The sequence below is a fragment of the Pyrus communis genome, chromosome 8 (genome assembly GCF_041283825.1).
Source record: "Pyrus communis isolate YQ-2024b chromosome 8, ASM4128382v1, whole genome shotgun sequence".
Lineage (NCBI taxonomy): Eukaryota > Viridiplantae > Streptophyta > Magnoliopsida > Rosales > Rosaceae > Pyrus > Pyrus communis.
Genome location: NC_142572.1, coordinates 20,845,913 through 20,861,843, shown reverse-complemented (window position 1 = coordinate 20,861,843; position 15,931 = coordinate 20,845,913). Strand labels below are relative to the sequence as shown.

General features: G+C 39.7%; 4 protein-coding genes, 1 long non-coding RNA gene and 2 pseudogenes across 7 annotated transcripts; 4 read left to right on the top strand and 3 right to left on the bottom strand.

Moving 5' to 3' along the window:
• Positions 1-460: 460 nt before the first annotated feature.
• Positions 461-3,723, bottom strand: LOC137717377 (uncharacterized). Its single transcript, XM_068456736.2, has 9 exons — positions 3,459-3,723; positions 2,828-2,908; positions 2,479-2,528; positions 1,926-2,003; positions 1,479-1,536; positions 1,344-1,393; positions 1,063-1,171; positions 924-985; positions 461-713 (listed from the first exon to the last, which is right to left on the bottom strand). The coding sequence occupies exons 1-9, from the start codon at positions 3,540-3,542 to the stop codon at positions 674-676; spliced, it is 612 nt and encodes a 203-aa protein (XP_068312837.2). The 5' UTR covers positions 3,543-3,723; the 3' UTR covers positions 461-673.
• An 87-nt stretch (positions 3,724-3,810) lies between these two features.
• On the top strand, positions 3,811-6,277 carry LOC148695324 (uncharacterized; annotated as a pseudogene). The gene has a single exon (XR_015965493.1). The product of XR_015965493.1 is annotated as an uncharacterized LOC148695324 (transcript).
• A 489-nt stretch (positions 6,278-6,766) lies between these two features.
• On the bottom strand, positions 6,767-8,005 carry LOC148695323 (copper transporter 5.1-like). The gene has a single exon (XM_088698221.1). The coding sequence runs from the start codon at positions 7,318-7,320 to the stop codon at positions 6,877-6,879; it is 444 nt and encodes a 147-aa protein (XP_088554347.1). The 5' UTR covers positions 7,321-8,005; the 3' UTR covers positions 6,767-6,876.
• A 1,964-nt stretch (positions 8,006-9,969) lies between these two features.
• On the top strand, positions 9,970-10,992 carry LOC148695322 (E3 ubiquitin-protein ligase AIP2 pseudogene; annotated as a pseudogene).
• LOC137717346 (E3 ubiquitin-protein ligase AIP2-like) lies at positions 10,079-11,539 on the top strand. Its single transcript, XM_088698856.1, has 3 exons — positions 10,079-10,603; positions 10,784-11,197; positions 11,313-11,539. The coding sequence occupies exons 2-3, from the start codon at positions 10,997-10,999 to the stop codon at positions 11,460-11,462; spliced, it is 351 nt and encodes a 116-aa protein (XP_088554982.1). The 5' UTR covers positions 10,079-10,603; positions 10,784-10,996; the 3' UTR covers positions 11,463-11,539.
• A 113-nt stretch (positions 11,540-11,652) lies between these two features.
• Positions 11,653-13,515, top strand: LOC148695321 (uncharacterized). The gene is made up of 2 exons (XR_015965492.1): positions 11,653-12,005; positions 12,100-13,515. It is a non-coding gene; the product is annotated as an uncharacterized LOC148695321 (long non-coding RNA).
• LOC137717345 (putative disease resistance protein RGA1) lies at positions 11,809-15,923 on the bottom strand. 2 transcript variants are annotated; one of them, XR_015965491.1, is made up of 3 exons: positions 12,860-15,895; positions 12,699-12,764; positions 11,809-12,273 (listed from the first exon to the last, which is right to left on the bottom strand). XR_015965491.1 is itself a non-coding variant. In XM_088698855.1 (2 exons), exon 1 carries the CDS (start codon positions 15,760-15,762, stop codon positions 12,868-12,870), a length of 2,895 nt encoding a protein of 964 aa, XP_088554981.1. In that variant the 5' UTR covers positions 15,763-15,923; the 3' UTR covers positions 11,809-12,273; positions 12,860-12,867. The 2 variants fall into 2 exon arrangements, 1 of the variants encoding a protein (XP_088554981.1); XM_088698855.1 differs by lacking the exon at positions 12,699-12,764 and having other exon boundaries at positions 12,860-15,923.
• Between the last annotated feature and the right edge of the window lie 8 nt (positions 15,924-15,931).

Sequence of the window (15,931 nt, the reverse complement as noted above, 5' to 3'; positions counted from 1 at the left end):
ATTGTTCGATACTATTAAGTCGTCTTAGACTATTGAAGGAAAATAATTTCAAATAAGAAGTTGTTTACAAAATAGATGGAAAACTAATTTTACGGATTGAACTAAAGTGAAAACAAAGCAAAACTACAAAGATGAAAGGTAACAAAAAAACTACGACGATAGTGAAAATTCGAGTAACTACTACTAGTGCAATTTTGGGGTTTTATTGAACTATTTGTTATTAAATTAAGCTGTAGCTCCCAAGATTGTGTTCTAAAACTAATTATGGGTTAATTTGTCAATGATAATTATCTTTACTGGTATGTTGTAACTGAGATTTCTTCGGTTTAATTTCGCAATGACAAGTTCGAAATCAAATTATAATGATAGAGCATTGTGTGGCTTAGCTCGAAAGATTTAAGAAAATTAAAAGGAAAGAGTCGGAAGTAAAAAATGTGCACACTTAACTCCAAATAAGGTGTGACTTAAAACTGAAGCATATGATAGCATAAGCCTTAACAGAACCTCCATCTGGTTTCTTTCGAGTAACATTTCCCAACCATAAAGATGCCACAAATAAAAGAATTGTGACAACAATTCAGTACTTCCTTGTTTTTAAGGTATCAACATACAAACTACAGAGAGTATTTAATCCTTAAGAAACACCGCAGATCGCAGCTAGCGTTTGACTTGTTCATTCAATATGTGAGAGACCCCCACCTTCAGCCTTTGTCCTACAGACAAGAACAATCGACAAAAAACGAAACATATACATGCATCAGTTCACTTGACAGGACATGAAATTCTAGGGTTGGAGTTGTACTGATAAAGCGCCATGCCAAAGAAAATGCAATGTTCATGAAGCGAGATTTAATGACGCCTGCTATGTCTAAATAAAGGAGTCATCAACATTTTACGATTCCACAAGGATAACGAAGACTTACTTGTGATCGGAAGGATTTGGCCTGAGTTCGTAAACAATTGTTGCGACAACATCCCTCTTCAACTGTTCATCGTAGACAAGAAAAATGTATTATTTGCCGAAGTAGCACAACAAAATCTGCTCGTATGGAATGAAATTACCTTTGTAGCTTCGCCTTTAAAGCCAATGTACTCTATCTTAGTTGTATCACCACCAAAACAATCGGGAAAATGCAATGTGATGCTGGCCACGTTTTGAAATTTGGAATATCTGATTAAGTGGACATAAGTAGTATCAGAAGGATAGTTGATGGTTTAAACAGATTACCTTCGGTGCTGTCAGTTTGAAAAGGAATAAGATTTCCCCTCAATTTTTACAGGTATCATGTTCTCAAACATTACAAAACATGATCTTTGTAGTACAGGAGGCTATAAATAAATACCTTGTCTGGTACTCCAACGTTCCTTGGAAATTTTCGACCAGATCCCACTCCTTAAAACAACAAGAACACATGTTTCAAAGCTGAAAAGTTGAACTTATCAATTAGCTTTCCAACAAGCTAGTACGAATGCAATACCTGAACAGCTTGCATTCCTTGAGCATCTGAAAAGTCAATGCCTTCTTTGTTGATGAACCTAATTCAAGCAATGCAGTTCTAATTTTAGTTTTTCCAAATATATGAAACGAGATGAAGTGAATATTGGACATCCATCAAAGGCTGTTTCAATAGATATTTTCTGAGAAAACTCATACAGGGCTACGCTCACGATCACTACTATATAATGAAAAGAACGCAAAAATTCCCTGCATATTCCAAGTTAATTCCAAATCATAGGCACTGACTACATAAACATGAAATGGATGAGACAAGAAAATATGAACTTTATGCAGTACATTAGGACAAAAAAAATTACCAATGAGTTTATTTGAGTAAAACGAATTATCACTTAAATCCTCATCATTCTAACTACACCAATATAAGAAGGCCTTGCCTTAGGTAGAAGATATAAACGGTCAAACTTACGCCCTCATCTTGGAAGGACTTGTTCCGTCAACACCACCAACAACTGATATGCTCTTGATCTTTACATCTGATGTAAATCTATAAAAATATAAATGAGGAAAATATAACTCAGTTAGATGTATGTAACAACATCAGCGAATACTAGGTTCTAATAAAATCTCTGCAGAAACAAGCAATGACAAGTTAAAATAGAAATACATCCTCAAGATCATGACTTGTATCTCCTACGGATTTCACAGAAATGACAAATCATTCAAGAAACACAAAAGGGAGCCATGAGTGCACGACAAGAGGATAATTATAAAATGATGCACATATTAAGTTTCATGTTTTGGAAGAACCTGAAGATGCTACTGAGGTTAAGTCCCTTACTCAAACTCATACAGACCAGATTATGGAGAATCAGGCACATGCTACCATTGAAATTGAACGGAAAGATGGGTAAAACTACTGAACCACTGGATCTACCTGTCCCCATCCATTTCATGTTCATGCAGTCAATAACTCATGTTTAAAAGACAACATATAAAACAACAGAAAATGGGACACTCACGGAATGTAAACAAGTAACTCAGGATCACCCTCATTGCTCTCCAAGTGTCCCTGTAGCAGAAAGTAGGATTCAATGAGCCTTCTTACGCCTATAAATTCAAACATAAATTACCACCAAAATATATGGTAAACCTGAACTGAATCTCAATCAGTAACTTCCTAAACTTGTGGTACAATATTGTCATGACTTATCAATCTCAGATTTCATTTATAAAAACTTATGAAGTTGGGATTAATACATTAACAATGACATCTACAAATAATGTTCGTGAATCGCTCCATTGTTTCGCTCACAGGAAAGTGTTCAAAACACCTTCAGAAAAAGAAGATAAAACAATCATATCCCTTACCCCACTAGAATTCAGTCTTTGCTCCCAAGCTTTGAAAACCGACTTGACGCTTCCAGGAACTGCCTCATTCAAAGCAGTAACCTACAACAACACAATTTGAAATCCTTTCAAGGAGGGACCATGGTGCATACTGATGATTATAATCCAAACAGAATTCCGCTGAAAGTGGCATGATGTCAACCAGCAAACACAAGCACCAACGAAACACGCCATTTACAGAACAATTAAGTGTGAGAGTATTCCAAAGTATCAACAAACCCTCATCAGAAATCACCAAATACTCGTCACAAAGCCACCCATACAGAAATCGGAAAGCCCAACAAACCCCCATTTCATAATTTTCCACTACAATCATGAAATCTATACACAACAAACGCAATGCTTACTCAAAACACTAGTAAGAGAAAGAATTTCAGCTCAACGGGTTAATCCGAGTCACTGATCTTTCAACTAAAAATTTCCATCTGGGTACTTTCAGATGAACCCAAAAAATATAAAATAGTAAGCAGATTGCAAACACACCCAAAAATCACACATATAGAGCAGCAGTTTGATAGCTCATACAGTTAAAAAAAAACGCAGGAATAGTAAAATTAAGAGCGAGCAAAGGAGAAAGGCAGAGAATTTGGACTTTGGGGAGGTCGATATGCTCATAGAGAGTCCAACCGGACGAACAATCATGATCTTCGCAGCTGTGGTCGTGCAAGCAAGCCATCTCCCTTTTCCTCGATCACTGAACTTCTCACAAGAAATAAACGAAAGACGAAGGAAGAAGAAATAGAAGCAACCAGATATAGATGCCGAGCCGAGCCGAGCCGTCGCGTTTTTAAGACTAAATTACATTTTTAACCCTGTGGCGAATTTCATCTTCCCGTAGAAGTTATAGCTTCGTTCCAAGGAGCAGACTCCAGACCTTGAGGCGCCGGCGCAGGTCCTCGACGCAGGGGCGTCGAGACGAGCGAGTCGCTTTGGGGAGGAGTAACTCGTCAGTCAGTGAGTCGGTGCAATTCCGAGTCCAATTATATCGCTGACTCAGTTTCCTATTTGAATTGGGATTCTCGATTTCCTATTTGATTTGGGATTTTCAGTCTCCTATAAATTGTGATTTTCGTAACCCTAATCAGAAATCACACCTCTCATTCTTTCCTTTCGCCTGAGAATTTCTTCTCCCAAGCTTAAGGTAAATTTTTCCACCCTTTTAGTTTCTAGAGAATAATGGCGAAGGACAACAATGGCTACAAGGACACCGATGACAAGCTGCTGCGGGCGAAAAGGGTTAAGAACAAAGCCCCAGCCCCTGTCCAAATCACCGCAGAGCAACTCCTCCGCGAGGCGCGTGAGGGTCAGGAGGGGGAAATCCGTCCTCCCGAACAGCAAATAAATGACGCTACCGAGCTTGCTGATTTTCGCCTCCGAATGCGCAAGGGATTCGAGGACCAAGTCCGGCGCCAAAAGCAGAATGCCCGCGTCTGGATCAAGTATGCTCGGTGGGAGGAGTCCCAGAAGGAATTGGACCGTGCACGCTCTGTTTGGGAGCGGCAGCTTGAGGTAGATTATCGAAACCACACCGTCTGGGTCGAGTATGCCGCGATGGAGATGAAGAATAAGATGATCAACCATGCGAGGAATGTGTGGGAGCGTGCTGTGCAACTCTTGCCGAGGGTGGATCAACTCTGGTACAAATATATTCACATGGAGGAGATGATAGGGAATGTGGCTCGGGCTCGGGAAATATTTCGGAGGTGGATGGATTGGATGCCGGACCAGCAAGGCTGGATCGGATTCATCGAGTTTGAGCTTCGGTATAATGAAGTAGACCACGCGAGAGCGATTTTTGAGCGGTTTGTTCAATGTCATCCAAAAGCTGACGCTTGGATTCGGTATGCCAAGTTTGAGATGAAGAATGGTGACCTTGCAAGGGTAAGGGATGTGTATCAGACGGCGGTGGATATGCTAGACAACGATAAGGAGGCCGAACAGTTGTTTCTGGCTTTTGCTGAATTTGAAGAAGGGTGCAAAGAAATCGAGCGTGCAAGGAGTATTTATAAGTTAGGGCGCGATCGTATACCAAAAGGAATGGCTGCTGCTTTGTATAGGATGTTCGAGGAATTTGAGGAGCGTTATGGGGACAGACAAGGGATCGAGGATGCAGTTGTGAACAAGGCAAGGTTCAAGTACGAGCAGGAGGTTAGGAAGGATCCTTTGGATTATGATGCCTGGTTTGGTTATATAAGGCTAGAAGAAAATGCAGGGAACAAGGAGAAGATTAGACGAGTTTATGATCGAGCGATTGCCAATGTACCACCGGCTCAAGAAAAGCGGTATTGGCAGTGCTACATTTATCTATGGATCAACTATGCATTGTATGAGGAGATTGATGCTTGCGATGAGGACCGTGCACGTGCTGTCTATAGAATGTGCCTTGAACTGATTCCTCATAAGAAGTTTACATTTGCAAAAATGTGGATTCTCGCAGCCGAGTTTGAGATCCGACAACTGAAACTCGAGTCTGCACGTAAGATACTTGGTACTGCAATTGGCAAGGCAGCTAAAGGCAAGATATTTAAGAAGTACATTGAGATTGAGTGGCAACTATGTAATGCTGATCGCTGTCGCAAACTGTATGAAAAGTATCTGCATTGGTCGCCGGAAAATTGCTACGCGTGGATCAGGTATGCAGAGTTTGAGAAAAGAATTTGCGACACAGAACGAGCCAGATCGGTTTATGAACTTGCCATCGGCCAAAAACAACTCGACAAGCCCGAATTGCTGTGGAAGTCATACATTGACTTTGAACTAGCAGAGAGAGAGTTTGAGAGAGCTAGAAATCTGTACGGGCGACTATTAGAACGGACCCGACACGTTAAAGTCTGGATCAGTTACGCAGCATTCGAGGCATCGGCTATGGTGGGAGGAGACGGAATGCGCTCAGAAGATGTTATTGAGCAAAAGGAACAATGCATTCAGCGCGCCAGAAGGGTTTTCGAGAGAGCGTCGGACTATTTTAGGACTTCAGCACCGGAACTTAAGGAACAAAGAAGTATGCTGCTAGAACAATGGCTGAACATGGAGAAGGAGTTTGGGGATTTCGGTGATGTTACGTTGGTGCAAGCGAAGCTGCCGCGGAGATTGAAGAGGAAGAGGCCAATAGTTATTGAAGATGGTGTTTCTGCTGGGTTTGAAGAATACATTGATCATCTTGTTCCAGAAGAAGCTCTTAACACGAACTGCAAGCTCTTCGAAGCTGCCTACAATTGGAAGAGGCGAAAAGATTATTCTGCGGAGGATGGGGACGATAAAGAAACATAGTACATTGTATGTTTCGGGTATCATGAGAATCGTTTGGAAGTGATTTTAATTTTAGACTTATTTTTTTATTAAAGCACTTATAAAAAAATACTTGAGTGTTTTTTAAAGTTTTTATTAAGAGTATTGTTATTCATAGTTTCATACCATGTTTTTATATTATATTTTTGTATTATCTTATATTGTATTTGATGACAGCCACATCATTTAAATTAATCAAAATTTTAAATTTAGATCATTATTTAATAAACTAACAATTAAAAAAAATTAATTAATTAAATAATAATAATATAGTATAAAAATATGGTATGAATAACACTACTTTTTTAATAAAAATATTTGCAGAAAAAACGTTTTTAATACTTGAAAATTTTTAAAAGGTACTTTTAAATCAAAGAGTTCGTTTGAAAATGTTTTAAAATATATTTTCGTGTAAATATTTTGAAATCAATCTTTAGTAAAATTAGAAAAAACATATGATATTTCGTGTAGAAAGCACTTGAAATGTTTTTAAAACGAAAAAAACATTTCTTTAAAAAGTGATTAACTCATTTTGAAAGCTAACGTGTTTTTGCTTTTGGATTCATATCTTCCTAATGCATCAAGCAACGTATAAATTACAATCAACAACAATAATACAAGATTTTTTTATAGAAATTTACTAAATTCATAGCACATCGGCAAATGCGAATTGCAGCCTTTCGAATAGTATCGAAAAATTTACTAAATTCACCCAAAAATCTCTAAGCACACGCACACGGATTATCCACCACCACGTCATCGTCCCCACTCCGAAACGCCAGGTAACCAATCGCCAGCCCCAAAACGATGGCCACGAACACTCCGCCGTTAAACGACATGATCGCCAGCATAATCATGTACCCGATCGCCGCGTTGACTCCGAAAAGCACGCTCTCCGCCAGCCTCCCCGCCGAGAACCTACCTCCGGCGCCGCCGAGCTTGGCACTGAGCAGCGGGGCCCGGATCGGCGCGTCGGACGAGAATTTCAGGGAAGATGAGGAGGCCGCGCGCTTGATGCGCACGCGCAGGTCCTCGAGGTACTGGTAGAAGGCAGTGACGAGAAGGCAGGCGAGCAGCGTGAGGGAGTAGCTCGTCCACGTGTCGGTTTTCCACGAGTCGAAGAGGAGCGTTACCTGCCGGCTCCAGTAGAAGGTCATGTGCATCATCTTCTTCGATTTCTAGAGAGAGAAAGTAGAAGCAGCGGATTTTTGGGGGATTTTTGGAGAACAAGACTCGCGAGAGACGGGTAAGAAATTTAGAAAAATGAAAAGTTTGGTCCGTTTGGTGTGTAGTACTACTACATTGTTAATTGTTTGGTACGAGATGTGCGTTGGGATGTACCCTTGGAGTTGTTATTATTTACGGTTTTGTCTTCATCGGTTTCTAGACGTCTTTTGATTCTGTATGATTAACAGTGTTTAGAGGGGCTGATTTGGAATTTAGAAAATATGGGGCCCCGCTAAGTATTTGGGCTTGATGGCAATTTTGTCCTAAGGAAAAAAAACCCAAAATGCAGTAGGATCGAAGATGGTAAAGAAAGTAAACGAAGGCCCAACGTAGTTTCTTCCCTTTCTCTCCAAAAGCGAGAGCAACTTGTCTGGATCGGATTTATTACTATTATAACGTTTTGATGTTGTTTGTATTTTTTTTATATAACATTGACTTATTAGATCAGAAGGTCACAAGATAGGAAATCAGCTTTATGCAAGTCCTCTTGTAAATGGCAAGTTTTGCTATTTTGATCTCTTCAAGTGCCTTTTTAATAAGATCAAATCTTTTCAAGTTGGATTGTGGTATTATGAATGTAGTCTCACTTGTTCCAATCCAATATATTCAATCAAAACTTCTACATCAAAGGAGACTAGGCCTATTAAGTCTTACAATTTTTTTTTTAGTACATAGATATTTTTACACTAAAGAGAGAGGGAGTTCGACTAAGCCACACAACGGGCAGCCTAATTTGGTATCGAATTCGCCATCCACGAGATTCGAACTTAAAACCTCTCACGTCCTATTAAGTCTTAGATTTTGATATGCAGGAAGTACTAACCTAGGGTAGAGATCCACTTTGTATCTAATTGTCCAGAGCTCAAGAATCGGGCAATTTGGACTACTCAAAATTGAATCTGATGGTCCCTATTAACTCATTTCGCTAGCCCACCTCACAAATCAAGGACTCTTATTTCTCTCTTTCACACAAACCAAAGGCACGGATTTCCTGTCCTTAGACTCGGAGCACTAAATTCTAGAGAGGAACCAACCTTATCTTCTTCTTGCTCTCTTTAGATGAAGCAAATGCAATTATTTAGGTGAATAGTAAATAAAAATTAGATAGTACAAACAAACAAAATTTGAATGATGACTTTCAGCGGATGGCCATCAAGAGTGAATTGTAACTTTGCTCGCTATTCTACAACAAATTTTTCAATGTACTTAGTATACGAAATCAGATGTTATTATATAATTGGAGTATCACGCCTCATGTTTCAAGCATGTTGAATTCTCTCATATTCAACAATCCATGAATTTCTTGATTGTCTAGGAATTTGAGTCACAATATACAATTGCTTTATGGGTTTTTTTCTTTCTTTTTTTTTTCTTTTTTCTTTTTCTTTTTTTGTTTTTGTATAAAAAGTTGCTTGATGGTTGGAAAAACACTTGGACTTTATTTTCTAATAAATCATTGTATTTTGAACAAAGACACATAAAAAGCAATTGTAGAATACACACTTAATCAAGTACACCTAATTATCTAATATTTATATTTATATAACATTAATAATTTGATAAGGAGTGTGATATTCACACACTCCTTTTTACTTCTCACACATCCTTTTAATTTTCAATCGTCGGATTAGATGAATTGAAGAAGATCAAATGACAAAAATCAGCAAGAGGTGTGTGAGAAGTAAAAAGTGATGTGGATCGCACACCCCATTTGATAAAGATATCACAACATATATATATATACACACACACATAAAGGAAAGAAAATACCTTTTCAAAGAAGATTAAAAGATATGCCTAGCTTGCGAGTCACCAGTTGATTGTCATTGTTCATGTCCTTTGAAGATTATCTGAATTTTGAAAAAAGAAAAATAAGCAAATTAAACAAATATGATGATAGCAAACATAAAAAAAGTGGTTGAAAAACTTCTTGCTCCACCTCTTTTCGATCCATATTTTACTGTTCAAGACATCTAGCCATTTCCTCCTTGCTTTCTTATTATACATGAGATCACCTAAAGCCTTTGCAGCGAGAGGTAAACCTTTGCATTTCTTCACAATTTCTTCACAATATCTTGACTGAAATCTTCAAACGGCTTAAACTCATATACTTTTATATCATCAAACACCATATGATTGAAGATTGATAAACAATAATTTAAGTTTTGCGCTCGTCTCTCCTTGTTGATAGACAATCCATGGCTATGAGCGGTCGTCTTTTGTTCTCGTGGTGGTGTTCTCTCACATAGATTCCTTGGACTAGCTTACAAGCCCAATGACTTGATCTTCTCATCTTTTAGTAGGCTCTCTATAACCCATGGGCACAATAACTACATATTCTAATGGGTCTACAAGAATCTTATGTTAACATGATTGAAAACCAAACGAACTCAAATAAAATAACATGAAAAAAAAAAAAAAAAACACTAAAAGCAAAAATAATAAAAGAAAAAGGAAAAAAAACTGAAGCACAAACAACTTCCTGCATGTCCTAACTTTTTGGTAATCTTTTGCTTCATATTAAATTTTTGAGTGTCAAACATTGAATTAGATGAACCCAACCCTACCACTTACCCACCAGGCAACTCATGCAAGTGAACAAATGTAAATCAAACGACGTTGATAAAGGTGTCGTTTATGAAGTAACGAGAAGGCGTGAGAACGCGGTGACGTGGACAGACAGTTGGAATGTGAGACGGCGCGCAGACGATCCGATTCCCACCTCCGTCTCCCAACGGTGACCTCCCGCCAAGCCAAACTCACGGAAATATAAGAATAATCCGAAACCGAAAAACGCAGAAAAATAAAAAATCCGATACGATACAAACCGATTTAACCCGAATCTGAAAATGGAAGTCAAATTCAAAGACGAAAAGAAATTGGAGCAGTGATTGGAGGAGCTCCACAAGGACGTTTCCAAGAAGCAGAAGTTCGGGGACGCCGTCGCCGCTCTTACTTCGCTGCTCCGGGGCCACTACTCCTCCGCTTCTCCGTCGCTGCGGAAACTGTACTACGGCGTCGTTTGACGGGTTGCCACCGTGTTGAAGACACGGTACACCTCCCCGTGTTTCTGGGCCGCCGGACTCGCCTTCTTTCAGCTCGCCCATTCCATCGTTTCAGACGCTTCCGAGAAGGCCCACTTGCTCGCTTGCATCGATGAGGCAAGACAGGTCGTTCATCAGGAAAACGATCCCCCGCAGCCGTCGTCTTCACCGAATCAAGGTATGAAATATCTCCCTTTTCAGAAAATTATAGAAACCCTTTGTTCTTTTTTTGTTGATTTTGAATTTTTTTTTTTTTTTTTTTTGGGTAATTATTTGGGAAATTTGTTTGAATTTTCGTGGAAAGTTGCAAAAACTTTAAATATTTTCTTTTATTGGAATTGAATTTTTGGTTTTTTAGGATATTTGTTTGAGGGGCATTTGACGGTGGATCGGGAGCCGCCGCAGCCGCAGTGGCTGGTGCAGTGGAATCTATTGACGGCGGCCATGGCGGCGGGGTCGTCTTCTGAGTTGGGTCCCGGAATCGAAGAGAACTCGGAAGGCGCAGTGAATCTGCTTCAGTCGCTCATTGACAACCTCGACAGCGTTTTGCCTCGGGATTTTGGATGACGCGATGGCGGTTCCGACGGTCCCGCCTGCGAGCAAACAGGTGGTGGCCAATCTTCCGGTGATCACGATCCCGGAGGAAGTGTTTAAGGAGCTCGGAGAGGACGCAGATTGCTGCATTTGTAAGGAAAACTTGGTTGTCAATGACAAAATGCAGGAGTCGCTCTGCAAGCACACTTTTCATCCTCCTTGCCTAAAGCCATGGCTGGTAATTCGAATTTTTCAACATTTGCTGTATTGCTAATGTATCTCATTGGTTGTGTTCAATTCGAATTTGAAGTGGCTGATTGACTGGGGGTTTTGGGTTGTTTTGATTGTGGCAGGATGAGCACAATTCTTGTCCGATATGCTGGCATGAGCTGCAGACGGATGATCATGTGTACGAGAACTGGAAGGAGAGGGAGAATGAGGCCGAAGAAGACAGAAAAGGAGCTGCGAATGCGATTCGAGGTGGTGAATACATGTATGTTTAATGTTTAGATGATGACATTTGCTTCAACAATTGTCAAATTTGCAGCTTCATTAATAAATTCTTATTCATTCCATCACATTAAGCATGTCTCTGAGTGTGTTTTGATGTGAGCCTGTTTTGAAGTGCTTTCAGAATTGCTCAAAGTGCGTTCGGACAACTTAAACTGTTATAAATGCATCTGTTGTTGTGAGCTATTTGTTGAGTTTCTTTGCTTGGAACTCAAGTACTGGCCTTTTTCTTAAGACAAGGCCGAGGTGGTAGAGAGCTAACCATTTATTCCAGGTCGCCCAACTATACTACACCCCGAACTTCGTCTTAATAGTGGTTAATTCATGTATTTCGGAACATTTTTCTTTTGTTGGAAAGAAGAACGATATTCATTAGCGTTATGAGAGAATACGTACAAGAGAGGATGGGGTGCACCACTGAAAGGGGACCTCAGTAAAAACTTTGTCAGGGATTTCAACCCAACCGAAGGAGAAAAGAACTCTACACGCCACAATTACATAGTATGACTATCCTTTACAAGGAGATCTACAATCATGTAAGCTCCTCAAACCAAACTACGTCTATGCGAAATGCAGTTAGCTTCCCTGTTCACATGATTGTGTTTGACCTGTTGAAATATGGCCATGAAGGATCATTAAGCGCAGGTCCGAGCAATGAGGAGTCAGCAGAGGAATGCTTTGAGGAATCACTTTCCAGTGCCAGAAAGTTCTCATGGCTTAGGTGAAGATGATCAAAATTTGTGGGGAAGATTCAGTAATGGTATGTTGATGGTCGACATCACGCTTTTAGGTTCTTCCGAATCCCTGAAACGATAGGTAAATTACCTATTCAGCAACATCTCTATGATATTGTCCTAAATTAAATTTTCCTAAGAAACAACCAAATAATGTATATTAAAGCCAAACAACAAACCTCATGAGAATCCTGAAGGTGACCTCAACTAACGCTCTTTAATTTGGCTCACCTTTGCTCAAGTCTTACTATTTTTTGCGAAAACTTGAGCAACTAAGATAAGAAAATTATGCGCCGTGGAAATTTGATATCGAATTTGGTACGTACGTATGAACAGTTACTAAAAAGTGCTTCATAAATCAGTAAGATGAACGCATGATATGTTTCCTAGATGGTTTATTGATATCACTACTTTCACTCAGTCGTTCCGCAAAGAAATTAGAAATGAGCAGCTAAAGTTAAATAATCCTTGAAATATATAAAGGAAGACAATTACCTTTTAAAAGAAGATTAATATGTATGCCTAGCTCGCAAATCACCAATTGATCCACATTACTCGTATCTTTTGAAGAAGAAAAATAAGAAAATTAAACAAATTAAACAAATATGATGATAGCATACATACATGTGTAAATAAGATAGATAGAGCTCAATTACCTGTATTATTAGATTTCGATGTTTGGGATGTGAGAAATCTTGGGCCACTCCTCTCCACTGCCGTGTTTACAGCGCTCAGAAAGACTCGGACAACAACGAATGAAAAGATCCTGCAGTGGTGTTTTGCAGAGGAAGTCTGGCAGTGTTTTTATGCTGCCACAGAAATAAATTTGTAAAAAGGAAAGGCATGGCATGATTGAAATTTCAGAATCCTCTTTGTTCCACCCTTCCACGCCTACTCCCCACTCTTCCAATGCGTGCATGCTGTTAATACAGAGTTGTTTCAACTTTGGAAAAAATGAGGTGGATGATGATGATGTCAATGACGTTTCATCTGAGTCAACTATTCCCAAAAATTCACCACCAATCTTTTCCACCTTGTCCATAAGCCCCAGAGTCAGCTCTTCAAGGTAGGGCAATTTCCCAAGAGGAGGCAAAAACTTGCATTCACTCCATCCATATAGATGGATGATTCTTAAGTTGTGCAAAGACATCATCCAATTGGGGCAGGTGGTGCCTGAATGATAAAAAATATGTAAGGATTCCAGATTCTCGTGCGGTCGTAAGGCATTTAGTATTTCTATTGTGCTCTTTGTCTGCTTGTACAAGACATCCTGAGAATTAATTTCAAGATGAAAGAATTGCTTCAGGTCCCACAACTCTGCCTTCTCAAGCTCCTTCTCGTCGTTCACATTCCCCTTCAATTTTATGCTGAGACTGCCCTCAAGGTTCAAGACTCTCAGATCTCCCACTTGTAATGCTGCTCTGTCTTCATCCTCACCACAAACCACAACACACTCATCAATTCTTTTCAATTTTTTTAATCTTCGAATTCCTTTTGGCAAGTACTCCAGGTTATTACAGAGCCGTACATACAGGTGCTTTAAGCTAATCAACTTTCCCATGTTATCAGGTAGTTTTTCAAGTGAAACACACCAAACAAGGCTCAAGGTATACAAATTGTACAACTCACAGATACTGTCCGGCAATATCTCCAAACCAAGATTGTGTGACAAATCAATATGCCTCAAATGTATCAATTCACCAATTTCCTTTGGGACTTCACTTATGCCACAGTTACTCAACCTTAATGTCCTAACACATTTCAATTGTAGAATAAAGTTTGAGGCTATCTTACCAGAGGATGAACCAAAACATGAGGGCGAACGTAGGTTTTTGCAATTGTCATATGCATTAGAAGGTCGAAGTGGCAGTGACTCACCACGTTTCAACCGAAAGGTTAAGGTCAAATGACGAACCTTTTCACCCAAACCCTCTATTCCACTGTGAACATCCGCATCAGTGATCAAACATTCATCCTCGGTGAGAGATTGCACAAAGTCATGAACAATATCATGCATTTTGCAACCTGTAATTTTACCACTAACACTGTCTTTCTTCAAATCTTGAAAAAAAGACCGTGCTACTAAGTTATCAAAAATTCTTTGACCAACTTCTCCCTCATCTTTATTCCCCTTTGAATTAAGATAATCTTGTGCCATCCAAAGATTAATCAACTCATCCCTCCGAAACTCATGATCTTTAGGAAAACAAGCACAATACAAAAGGCAACTTTTGACTGCTGGGGCCAAATCATAATAACTTAGAAAAAGTGGTTGAAAAACTTGTTGCTCCACCTCTTCTCTATCCCATATCTTACTATCCAAGACATCTAACCATTCCCTCCGTGTTTTCTTATTGTGCATGAGACTACCTAAAGCTTTTGCAGCGAGAGGTAAGCCCTTGCATTTCTTCACAATATTCCTACTAATATCTTCAAACGCCTTGGACTCTTCTACTTTTGTATCATGAAACGCCATGTGATTGAAGATTGATAAACAATATTCTTCACTCAACTTTTCCATATCGATCTTGTCCCTTGCTCTCATCACATCAACAACATCGTGTTGTCTTGTGGTCACCAATATTCTACTACCATGAGCAACACTTTGAATTAATGATGCCCTTAAGTTTTCCCACTTTTTTTCCCAGTTTTTTTCCCACTTTTTACGATCGTGGATCCACACATCATCTAGGACAAGGAGAAACCTTTTGTCCTTGATGGATGTTGACATGCGTTGCAAGACATGATCCAACTCATCCGAGCCTGGAGCTTTTTCACCGCTTATAGCTTTGGCAATCTTAAACTCATCAAAAGGATCTGAGACACAAACCCACACTTTCTTCTCAAAATAGGCTTCTACATTTTTATCATTATAAACAAGTTGGGCTAGAGTTGTTTTTCCCATTCCACCCATCCCTAGAACAGGGATGATAAGGAGCCCACTCCGATCTTCTCTACCATTACTCAACAACTTTGTTATCAGATTGTCTTTTTCCTTTTCTCGACCAAATACCTCTGGCACGACGACAAAAGACGAAGTCTTCTGCCGTTGAGGTAATTCTTGAATGCCTCTTTCTATGTGTTGAAACCCATACTTTTTTCTTTGCTCATCGATCCTACTTAGTTCACCATTCAGATCTTTTATCTTACTCGCAATCTCACGGCGAAAAATCACCTCTTTGGCTTTGCCAAAACAAAAGCAGCTAGGGGAGACAGAGAAAGTTACCTTCTTCTTCTTCTTCTCGGGAACAGGAGCATTTTCACCTTCTCGTTCTTGCTTCTCAACCTGTTGTCTCAGCATGTCAGTGTTCCACTTGTCCAGCACGTCCACCATCTGCAAGGATATGTCTTTGAGCTGATCCAACCAGATCCTCACGCTGGCGTCCTTGAATTGCCTTTGCTCTGCATCTTCGAGAACGGCTTGAATAGCTCTGAGATTGCCAGCAAATTCTTCAACATCTTCCTTGGCATTCAAAACAAGTTTCACCTCTCCGTCAACGTACTCGTAAACTGTTGAAACCAGCCGATCCAGTAGCATGGAAATGATTCCGTCAGCCATTTTTTCAGCGTCCGCAATCTGTTGACACTAAGTGGAAAAACAATGAAGATGAAATGCAGAATGGTTTGTTGCCTCTCTCCTGTCCAGCTTATACGACTATTCCAAGTCAATCAAGTCAATTAATAAAGTGCAGTGAGTGGTTGGTGTGCTGTCATTACTCTGTGGAGGC

Bases quoted from the DNA above. Each gene is read 5' to 3' on its own strand.
- LOC148695323 (XM_088698221.1), bottom strand. From the start codon at position 7,320: ATGATGCACATGACCTTCTACTGGAGCCGGCAGGTAACGCTCCTCTTC.
- LOC137717377 (XM_068456736.2), bottom strand. From the start codon at position 3,542: ATGGCTTGCTTGCACGACCACAGCTGCGAAGATCATGATTGTTCGTCC. The intron at 2,529-2,827 runs GTAAGGGATATG...TTTCTGCTACAG, and splicing joins AAAGACTGAATTCTAGTGGG to GGACACTTGGAGAGCAATGA. The intron at 986-1,062 runs GTAATTTCATTC...TACGATGAACAG, and splicing joins TTAAAGGCGAAGCTACAAAG to TTGAAGAGGGATGTTGTCGC.
- LOC137717345 (XM_088698855.1), bottom strand. From the start codon at position 15,762: ATGGCTGACGGAATCATTTCCATGCTACTGGATCGGCTGGTTTCAACA.
- LOC137717346 (XM_088698856.1), top strand. From the start codon at position 10,997: ATGGCGGTTCCGACGGTCCCGCCTGCGAGCAAACAGGTGGTGGCCAAT. The intron at 11,198-11,312 runs GTAATTCGAATT...TGATTGTGGCAG, and splicing joins CTTGCCTAAAGCCATGGCTG to GATGAGCACAATTCTTGTCC.